The sequence below is a fragment of the Pholis gunnellus genome, assembly GCF_910591455.1.
Source record: "Pholis gunnellus genome assembly, chromosome: 5".
NCBI classification, from domain to species: domain Eukaryota; kingdom Metazoa; phylum Chordata; class Actinopteri; order Perciformes; family Pholidae; genus Pholis; species Pholis gunnellus.
The window spans coordinates 15,928,774-15,939,909 of record NC_136531.1 but is presented as its reverse complement, the minus strand read 5'-3'; the positions used below and the strand labels follow the sequence as shown (position 1 = coordinate 15,939,909).

Here is an 11,136-nt window from a genome sequence, read left to right as displayed (position 1 = left end):
GTGTATGAACTGTTTTAGTTTCTATCCTTGGACTATAGTGCAGTACCAACAGCAGCTAACCAGAAAAAGAAACGTCAAACCACAAAACTCAAAACAACTAGAAAGACAGAAAGGAAAATTACAGATGCACTGCTCGAGTTGCAAAGTCTTGGGGAATCGGTTCTCTCTGAGGGAAGATTGCAAAGTCAAAAATTGTGTGAAAGAACTCCATCTTCTGCCAAGACCCTAAAACATAAATCACACTGGAGATGCTGAAAGAATTTACTTCCAGACTCTGAGTCAAACTCGAAGATGGGCAGAAAATCTTTTTCCCCTTTTTATCCGCTGTTTTGCTTTGACATGATATTAGGACATCTATGATTGATATGTTTGCTTAAAATAGTTACCAGGTGTTTGCTCATGTTGCTGCTATCAGTATTGCTGTGACTCAGGTCATCTGGTTAATACACAACAACGCTTCTTTCATTAAGTTTTGATCGAAGCAGCGAGTGCCGTGATCAAAGTAAAACAAAGTAAACATGTTTTAAATGGGAGTACAGTGTACGAATCTCTTCTAGACAGTTACCACTATATGATAACTCAGTGTTAGTAATTATAGTTACTACTAGGTACTATGATATATTGCTCTGCTCGCTGTACTCAATAGCTGAGGGTCAAGTACCGTTTTATATGATGGTGGGTTTTTACCATTTGATTGGATAAATATATGTAAACTCTCTCCGGGTTCAAGATGAGTCATCAAATCTATTTTTACACTTTACAGGAAAAGAAAAAAAGAGGGATTATGATGTAAAAATACATGTTTAGCATTTAGCAAGAGATCAATTATTAAATGACAAAAGGATACAAGATTAGAGCTTCGAAAATGCAAGAGGAAGCTATTTTATCATTGTCATTATCATTGTTGGGCGGTTTTCTCTCTGTGTGTGTGTGTGTGTGAGAGAGAGAGTGTGTGTGTGTGTGTGTAATAAATCCGGAGTATCATGGTTTCAAACTACCCTCCAGTGGACAGCATGAGTTGATTGTTTAGGGCACAATTCCCTGTACATTTAGCACTGTTTTTGTTTTTAAATATCTGATTCTGCTGTTTGGTTCAGTTTTTTGCTGCTGCTGTTGCTTTATTGTTTCCAAATCACAGACCTTTTTAACAGAGAAGCAGGAGAGGAAAAGGCACAGCTGGCACCAATAACATTAACGAGGGCTCTGCCACAGCAATTAAGACTGTCATCAGTCTCACCTGTGTTAGACGGGTCCTATTGACTGCTGTTCAATGGTTTAATCACACATCCATGTTTTCCTCACCACCAAGACCCTTTTGAGTTGACAATTTAGAGATTTAAAGTGAATTTCTTTGGTTTCCCATGTCAATTTAATTAAATCATAGTTAATTGGAATGTTTAGAGCATTTCTTTTAAGGTAATTCAGTTTCCTGGTGAGTCTTATTAGTCCACATTCAGGCGTGCTGTCTGGTCAAGAGTATGCTAATAAGGATACTTAAAGACAAGAATTGAATGATTGTGCTAGACTGTCCAGCTTCCAGTTTTAAAAACCAATGGACCACAGTCAGAAACCCAAAGTTATTATACCACCTCTTTCAACAAATCCCATGGCCCTCGAAGACAGATGTGCTCCTAATTTGGGCTCTCACTTCAATGAGAGCTTTGCTGCTACGAGTCCCTTGTGACTGGGATTAAACCACCGGGTGTTAATAGATGTGAGCAACAGCCTACTCGGGCCCTGTCAGGTGGGATCACTCGCTCACTAGATGCCCTGAGATTGGCGAACCGGCAGAAGGGCGGACATCAGATTTATCCATCAGCGGCTGAAGCCAGACTGAAAACCTGCCCACGTCCCAGTGGTAGTAAATTACAAAGAATGAGACTCCAGAGATCCTCACTGCGACGTGAATATATAGCAGAGACAAAGACCATATCTGTGGTGGAGACAGAGCAGAAAACAGAAGGGGTGTTATGCTGCATGGAAAGCGATTATAGATCATCTTCACAGCCTCTCCTGTGGAGTGTTTCCTATACTTCGCTGTAGAACAGAGGGCCCATTCAGCAACTGTCCAATATACTTAGCACCACAAGTGCACGAAGATGTCCGCCTTTAGAATAAAATGTACCTTTTCTGTTTCTCTGAATAATGAGATGAGATCGGAGTGCGACACTTCAGCTGTTTTTTCAATCTGATCTCACCAGCAGTATTCGTGGACACCCAGTGCAATATGGAAATTTGAAAAATAATGCATTTTGCAATGTATACTGCAGCTTTTGAGGATATAAAAGCTATATGACGATTTGACAGACACAGGAGACAGATTGTTCTTTGTGGCTGTGTGCAGTTTACCAATTTAAACCTTTCGACTTCCTCTGGCTGAGGGATTCAGCTCCATCGAAGATCAATAAAGGATGGAGGACCTGGTGCAGAAGCCATACAGGTAGTAAGATCAATGACCCTTTGTCAACACAATGATGGCTAAAGAGACAGAAAGTGGAGGAAATCAAATCAACATCCCCTCTTTAAACATTATGGACACAAGGGATAGCAGCTTAGAGGCGTTTTGAGAAGTCAAATCTTCACCAAACTGACTTTTACAGTCACTGATGGCATCAAATGGAAGCAGGAGTACAGAACAGAAACATACTGGTGTTGGAGAGGTCCTAGTTTACAGGAACAACATGAAAAGCTCATAGCTCTGATGCAAAATGTGCAGCTCTCCTCTTCATGATTTCCACATCTTTATGACTACAATGCTGCGTGAAACTAAAATCTTCTCTGCGCCTGTGAGCATGAGATCGTTTAAACAAAGGGGAGATGCGGTTGTGATGCAACATGGCGGGGAACGAACATTAAGCCTCGATGTTTCAAAGAATGTGTAAACAAAGGACTTTTTTTTTTAACAACTCTACAGGCGCCATGTGAAATAAAGCAATCGGCATGGAAGCCTGTGGAAAAATACGCCCAAAACAAACTAATTTACAGTTATTCAACAGTTATACACACATTCCTCCATGTTAGGGGATTATATCCTGGTGGGCTGAAGAGTGAATGTGGTCTTGGGTTTAAGGCGGTGAGCATGAACAGCAACATCCCCTCATTTCCTGTCATCTCTCCACTGTACACCCTCGAAAAAACATATAAAATAACCCAAAATAATACATATGTTTTGTGAGATCCCAAAAAAACGTGGATATAAAAATACAATTGGGTGAATGGAGACGAGAGAACGTGTGCAGAATTTAGCTGAAGATTGATCGATATATTGGATTATAGTCGACACCGCTGACATCTGTTATCCGAGTCTCACAGTGAGCGCTGGTGTAGTGCAGGATGTGTATTATAAATTGTCCATTGATTTGTAAAAAAACAACAAAACATGTTTTTATATACAAGACACAATTTAATTAATATAAGTGTTAAAAAACATATGTAAAAAGACCAGAAAAACAACACAGTATTTGGAGTTGTACCTGAAGAAAGTGTCAATAATGGAAACAGACGGTTGAGGCTTTGATTTTCAGGAGATCACATTACTGAACATTTTTCTTCCAACCAAGTTGTCACAAATTACATTTTATTTGTTATTTCTTGTCTCAGTATTTTGTTATTCAAAAACGTTTCCATTTATGAAAAAAAGAAATAGAATCTATCCAGATTTATGATAAAAACCCTTAAAAAATAAATGTATAAAACAAGATAAATTCAAAAACATATAAAGGAGATTAGGTATATGGAAAGACTCACAAGTCTACTCAGTAGGACACAAAAAAAGGAGACAAATCACTGACCCGGATTGTTCGTTCAGTGTCCGACATTAAATAATGACAACTATTGAATATATCACATTCAAACACATTTACAACATCTACACAAATGGTAGGAAGTATGAGCAGGAGGAGGAAAGCACTGGACATCAACATGAGGGATGAACTGGTTTTGGATATTAACCCCAAAACATGCAGTGATCAGTATTGTGATCTATTGTATTCAGTGGATTTTACCTGAGTGGATTACGTTCTGCTGCTTTCCTCATATGGCTCATGCTTGCCCTCTCTAGGACAAAAAAGGGAACATAAAATCTGCACTTTTTACTGACCATTTGCTAGACGTAAGGCCTTCGTGTTGACGTATGAAAAAGACGACCTTGTTTAATGTGAACTACAGAGAGACTTTGTGGACTAGACAGCGACTGGATGGACGAGTGCCGGAGCTGCCACTGGTGCAGCCGGAGGAGACGCTTTGCCTTTGTAGCCCAGCGACAGGATGTGTTTCTGCAGGTGTGTGATCCATCGCTCCTGAACTGACAGAGGTCCATGAAACACTTCCTCACAGAACCTGAACAGAAGCACAGGGAGGGCGGTACGACATTAACTGCGTTAAATGAGGAACAACTTTAAGAGTATGGCTGGGCAACATAGAAATATTTAGTGTTCATCACATATCCTTAATGTTTTTTAAACGAGTCAATTGTGATTTTTTTTTTTCTCCACTTGAGCATCTTTGAAGGTTGTTAAAATAATCCGTTCCCACATTGTCTAACTCTGTAAGCCCATGTATATGTGTTTTTGAACGTATTAATCGTATGTGCGTTGATTGATTAAGGCTCCAAGTCTGTCTCACTCACTCACTCGCTACAGTGAGCGGGTAAATAAAATCAATGAATCATTACATAAGCCTACAAACACTTGATTTCTTCCAGTGGAGCCAACACGAAAACCACTCTGGTTCAGTAAATGTCTGCTGTCAGTCAGTCAGTCAGCCTGGTGAAGACAGGTTGTGAGCTGCTCTCAAGAGATGTTGCTGAAAGATGTTAACCGAAGACGGAGTCGCTGTGGATTGAATGGCCTCTCGCCTCTCGCCTCTCGCGTCTCGCTTCCAGTAGAGAGCGCAGTAAGATGCTGGCGACATAAGCACACGTCAGGTTCGAGTCCGCCAGGCGACTCGTTGCATGTCCTCCCCGTCTCTTCCTGCCCTCATTGCATGTCACCTGACTTCAACCTAATCATGCAAGCTGGTGAAAATGATACTGTAGGTAACCTTATTGGTCCATTACTCTAAACGCCGTCATTCACTGAATACGAGGGGAATGTGATTCTTTGTTTTGTACTTTATAGACCAACCTGCACTTGAGGGAGTAGACTTTGCCCACCAGTTTGACCAGAGGTGTAAGTGGGGGCTTTGGCAGCATAGCGGGGATGCTGCCTGACCGTGATGGCTGCTGGGAATTGGTGTCCTGATTTTCTTCCCCTGCTCGTGCAACATGTTTTGGTGGGTGGACCCCTGAAACCACAGAGAAAGGTAATAGAAACTTGTTGTTTTCTTTTTTAAATCAATAACAGTATATCTGTATCCGGCTATTTTCGTCTCTCACCCCTAGAGGAGCGCACGCCGGGGTCACCGTGGGCTGCAAAAGTCCGTCCGTGGCTGTTTGCGTGTCTGGACGAGCCGGCAGTCACACCCAAGTTCTCCCTGCCTACCGAAAACTTCAGGCTGCTGCCGGCGACAGAGTCAGAGTCTGTGGACAGAGAGGGCGAAGCAGCACCTCTCTGGGACTGAAAGAACATGAACGCACATGAGTTTAGACTTAACACTGCTTTAATACATTGCTCGTATGTATCCTGATGTGAATTTGGAATTATTTAAAAGAGCACAGGCCACCTTCTTGATGTAAAGGTCTCCCATGCGATAGCGTTGGGTTATTGCCGCTACCTTCACTGGGTCCCTGCGGATCAACTCGCTGAGGAGTTCGATGGGCGAGCTCGCTCCGTCCGCCTTCCATTCAATGATCCCCAGCTGGCGGAGGTGAGCCCGCGCGTGACTGGCCAGGGCCTTGCGGTTTTCAAAGTCAAAGCCACAAAGCTCACAGGATGCGTCTGACACAAAGAAGACGAGGGTCAGTATCTACATCACCAGTGACAGAGTAGACATGCATCACCGGTTCAGGGAGTTCCAGGGATAGTTTGAAGATGTTACAATTGTGTAAAAGTTCAGTTTTTAACTTATATTTCCATGTGTTGAACCTGTTTAATTCACAGTGATTTCATCTCATCTATCATGTTCCAGATTTTAAGGCATGCCGGTACAATCGGTACAATACTTAAAAGGGACAGCAGAGTAATGCCAAGAGTGATGAGAATGTGTGGAGGCAGCATTGCATTGTGGGATGTGTCTCATTAAAGGATTACATGGAAAAGAGGCTAATCTTTTGGCTCAAAGTCTAAGATTTTAAAGGATAAGGCTGGTGTTGCTTGGTGTTTTTCTTATTAACAATAAATCCAGAGAAAAGACCAAAACAAACTATGCTTCTGTCACTCAATACTTTCCAAATCCCCTTATTCTCTTTGTTGCACTCAGATATATTTGTTCCCATTTAAGGTGTAAATCTGGCCACTGTAGTTTAAAAAAAATGGAACTCAAACTGGAATAACGAGTGCATTTGTTGAGGACTATTTTCGGCTGCTGAACAACAAACATTTGGTCACCAGGACAGTGTTTGAGGATTGACTCTCAGCGTCCTAGTGCATCTTAATTAAAAAAACACGTCACAGAGTACAACAGTGTGGCTCACTATCTTATAACAACGTGGTTGTAAGGTGCTGACACAATCAGCTATTGCTTTACAGAGGTGTTAATGTATTACCGGTGTGTGAGGCCCCACTCCTGCCCGACGAGGGTTTCTCCTTCATGGAATAATCAAGAGGTGCTGTGGAGGGGTTGGCGGCCGGTTCCCCTGACTGGAGGCTGTCGTGGGACCTTCTGGAGCCTTGAGGGGCCCACGTGGCTTTGCCCGATGACCCAGCGGGCACAGACACTTTCTTGCCTTCTTCACCGCGCATCATGACCTCTCTGAGGAGATCAATCGGCGATGTCCTGGTTGACCAGGTGAGGCCGAGCTGGCGCAGATGGGCGCGGGCGTGGCAGGACAGGGCTTTGCGGGTCTCAAACAGCTGGCCACAGAAATCGCAAAGGACTGTTGGCGGGGAATGTACATCTGTGGAATGGCGGACGGGAAATAAAGAGGATGAATCCACACTTTGGTGTACACATACAAACAAAGTAATACATTTTTCTTTTGCTTTACCTGCATTCAGAGGCTTTGAAGCAGCGGGTGACTTCTGCGTGGGGGAGTTGCCGTTAGTGCCGGATCCCTTCGGTTGAACGGACACCTCAATCTCCATAGGTTCAGGCTTCGGCTTCCTGTGAAGGGGGTCCACAGCTAGCCGAAAGCCTTTCTTAGCCTTTGGGGCCCTGTTGACAGGAGACCGGATGTACTTTGCAGGGCTTGAGGAGAGGGACGTGGAGGGAAACGGGGCCGCCGATGAGCTGGTTGCACTGTTCATGTTGGGAGGGTGTATGGCTTCCAGCATGCCACGGCTGACCAGTTCTTGGACGGCGTCAATTGCAGAGCTTTTCCCCAGCAGGTCGACCACTCCGATCTGACGCAGGTGAGCGCGTGCGTGGATGGCCAGGCCTTTGCGATTCTCAAACTTCTCCCTGCACAGAATACAGGTGAAGTCCTCTGACGACTTAGGCCGTTTGCTGGGTGGGGACGCGGGAGGAGAGGACCGATTGGAGGGTCGCTTAGAGGAGGATCTGGAGGGACTGTTCGAGGTGCTCGCTCCCTCCTGCTGCTCGCTGCTGATGGGCTTGAGGTCCTCCTCCTCCATGATCTGGTAAAGCAACTCAATAGGGCTGCCCTTGATGTCGCTTTCGGGGATTCCGATCTGGCGCAGATGTGCCCGAGCATGACCCGACAGGCCTTTGCGTGTCCCGTACCAGCAGCCACAGAGCTGGCACACATGGACCTCATTTTTGGTGTCTGAAGCTGCAAGAATGAAGAAAAACGATGAGTAAAAGGAACCCAGTCATGTTAACTGACTTTGAGCTCTGTCTTGCACATACAGCTACTCCCCTCACTACTTTCGATATTTCTTTAAACATCTAGAATTCAGTCGTACCTAAGGTGATGGGGGCGTCAGTTTCCAGCGGCGCCCACAGCGGCTTGGATTTGGTTTTGTGCTCCGAGGATGAGCTGCTGCCTTCACTTGTTCTAGACTCAACCGGCCTCAGGCCAGAGGAGGACGAGGGGGCGGGAGAGGTTGGTGTCTCTTTTAGTCTGGCTGGAGATCCCTGATGATCCATCTTTTGTGGCGCTGTCATGACTCTACTCCCTGCTTTGCCGGAGTCACTCATGTCCTCTGGTGCTGAAGGTGTCCTGGACTCCTGCTGGGATGCTTTTTTGAGAGGGGTCGGCCCAGACACAGAGGAGTCTGCTTTGAAATCATTGAGGGAGTCGCCTCTCTCCTGGATGAGCTGGTAGAGCAGTTCAATGGGAGCTCCGCTGCTCTCCGACAACGTCACACCGAGCTGCCGGAGGTGGAGGCGGGCGTGGCTGGAGAGCCCTCGTCGCGTCTCAAAGATCGTTCCACAGACCTCACAGATGACCGGGGTTGCTGTTGCTGCTGTGAAGTTCAGATGGGAGTTTGTTAAAGAAATTGTTCAAGTATCAAAATAATACTACGATCAAGGTTTAATCACGGTGTTGAGCAATTAAATGAATAAGCAAGCACCTTGAGGCTCTTGTAACAACATATATGTCGTATTACTTAGTAGATCGTTCATAACAGCGTCTCTACCTGGTGACTCCATGGCTGCTGACATTTTCGTGGGTTTCTTTTGAAGGATGAGAGAGGTGAATCTCTGCAGATCCTGTGTACACAAATGCAAGAGGATTATATAAATTAATAATTTAAATTAATAAATGTACAGATCGTGGATTTTTCTTTTCCTTCCCCTCTTATAATCCCGCCTCTTTTCTCTCTCTCCATTCTTGTCAGACATGTCAAAACATACATAAAGGATACAAACATTCAGTTCTGGTGTTTTTGTTTTATTTTCCCCTATTAAGTGCTGTTAATGCTAATAACACTAAACGTCTGTTTGTAACAAGGGGCATCCAAAAATGCAATACATTGGTGCTTTTGTTTTTTTATAACAATACCACATCATTTGTTTTTGCACTTAAGATGCAGCATTAATGTACAGCACAATGTCAGAACTTAATTTCACAGCTTGTGTTACAGACGACAAACTGTTTACAGAAGGTGAGGTGTAGAGCACCCTTATTGTACGGTGAAGAAGCTAAGTTTGAGTTGTATGGAGACGCTGTTTGGTTGTTTTGAGTCCTTCCACGGTGAGAGGGACGACTTGTTGAGCCTGCTGGCCGTGACGTACCTTCCTCTGCGCGGCCAGGTGGGCGTGACGTCGGGCCCTTTTCTTACGGCGCACCGCTGACGTTACGTCCTGACCTGCACACCCAACCTTTTGAGAGGAAAAGTCAAACACAGAGGGAGCAGCCTCGGTCTTCAGTTTATTGGTACGGCGAACCACCAGGACCCCTGACTCAAACACCCTCTCCCCGACATAGTCCTCGTCCACAAAGTGCTCGCTACAGACCCGAGCGTCCCGCCTGATGGGAGTCGTCTCTCGCTTGAGTGCAGCTAGCCAACGACGAAGCACCACGTGCCGCGTAAACGGCAAAGAGTGAAAGTGGACAGTCCTCCCGTCGTTTTTGGCTCTATAAAATTCATTGCTGCATCCAGGGGCGATGCAGAAGTGGCCCCCTCTGCATCGCGTTACAGCTCGGGATTCATTATTCTCCATTGAGCTATCATTAAACTTTTAGTTTATGTGAAACGTAATGTAACGTTAGGACTTCACAGGCTGCGACAGGATGGATATAAACTTTAGATTATGCAGCTCTGTAACCTGTCAAAATAAATCGTAAAAGGGGAGACACACTTGTTAAATGTTAAATAGATTACTTATCATTTGAATACCGTGTTAGACCTATAACCCTTTTTAGAGTGGGAATCCAACTGTTGCTCACTACAACGTTACACGATCGTAATATCGCGACAACTTCTTGTTGCCTATAAATAAATATTGTACGTTAGCTGTGGATTGCAACTTGAAATGTTATTGAGAATCGTCTCTATTTCTAATTTACAACTTCTAGTAGAGCGACACTCACTAGACTCCCGTTAACGTTCATTGTACAGGTGTAAGTGGCTGAGCATCTTTAGACTGAAAGCTAACTGAACGTTATCGCTATTGCACCCTTTGTTTTGATCTGGAAGAATGCTAACGTTAGCCCTATGCTAGCTCAAATTAAACGTAATTTAAGCGAAACAGCGAATAGCTACGCACCTTACGCCCTAGACTGGCAATCAAACGACACTGATCAAATGTAGATAAAGGTTAATTTACCTAAAAGGTGGAACACATTGCCTCAGTAACGTTACATCTGTTTCAGACACTGACCACAAGCTTAGCGGAAGTAGGCGTCCACACATTCCCGGTGATGAATGTTTTCAAAATAAAAGCATTGAGGTGATGCCAACAGAGCTGACCAAATGTGACACTTTGTGACAATCTAGAGAAAGCCAAAGGGTTCAATTATTACTCTAAACATGTGATATTGCTACTTTATTTGTCAAGGACTAGTAACTATTGTCCCACTGAAAAGTCACCTAATTAATGTCACTTGTAAAACTTAATTTTAATTTAATTTCTTTTATTTGATAACAAATGTTTATATTATTTAAAGAAAGCTAATCAGTACAAGTCATTATGTCAATTTGCTTTTCTGTTTGTATAGGTATGAACTGACCAGATATTTGAATTCAATTTAGGAGTAGGTGTCAACCTTTTCCCCGTACACTCCTCACTCTATCATCATAAATACAATTTTAATTTCATGTCACCATTGCATTAGGCCTACTAACTGGCATAAAACGTTATATTCCATACTATGGTGTGGCCAGATCCACCATCACATCAGGATCCAGACTTTTGATTTGTTTTAGTGGGCCAGCACACAAGCTTGTTTTGACCTCTGACTGAATACTCAGTGAAAATACTCTTGGGTGGTGAACATATTCATTGCTTATACCTGATTTATTATCGCTTGTTACTTTTTGCATATGTTAATACACTGTTTTACTGCTATTGTGTGTTTCTATTTCCAAGTGATGTTAATGTTTTATTCTGTTTTACTAATGGATGTGTCTGTGTGCTGTGTCTGTTTTTGCCACACTGCTCCAAGACAATGTGAGACCAAGCCATATTACT

General features: G+C 43.7%; 1 protein-coding gene across 3 annotated transcripts; it reads right to left on the bottom strand.

Annotated features, from left to right (window-relative positions):
- Positions 1-3,390: 3,390 nt before the first annotated feature.
- Positions 3,391-10,348, bottom strand: wiza (WIZ zinc finger a). Of its 3 annotated transcripts, XM_079159685.1 has the most exons (10): positions 10,273-10,348; positions 9,238-9,324; positions 8,640-8,712; positions 7,962-8,465; positions 7,085-7,828; positions 6,644-6,994; positions 5,662-5,876; positions 5,375-5,555; positions 5,124-5,283; positions 3,391-4,338 (listed from the first exon to the last, which is right to left on the bottom strand). In XM_079159685.1, the coding sequence occupies exons 3-10, from the start codon at positions 8,662-8,664 to the stop codon at positions 4,182-4,184; spliced, it is 2,337 nt and encodes a 778-aa protein (XP_079015811.1). In that variant the 5' UTR covers positions 8,665-8,712; positions 9,238-9,324; positions 10,273-10,348; the 3' UTR covers positions 3,391-4,181. The 3 variants fall into 3 exon arrangements, with proteins under 3 accessions (XP_079015811.1, XP_079015809.1, XP_079015810.1); XM_079159683.1 differs by having other exon boundaries at positions 9,238-10,318; XM_079159684.1 differs by having other exon boundaries at positions 5,713-5,876; positions 9,238-10,318.
- Positions 10,349-11,136: the final 788 nt, after the last annotated feature.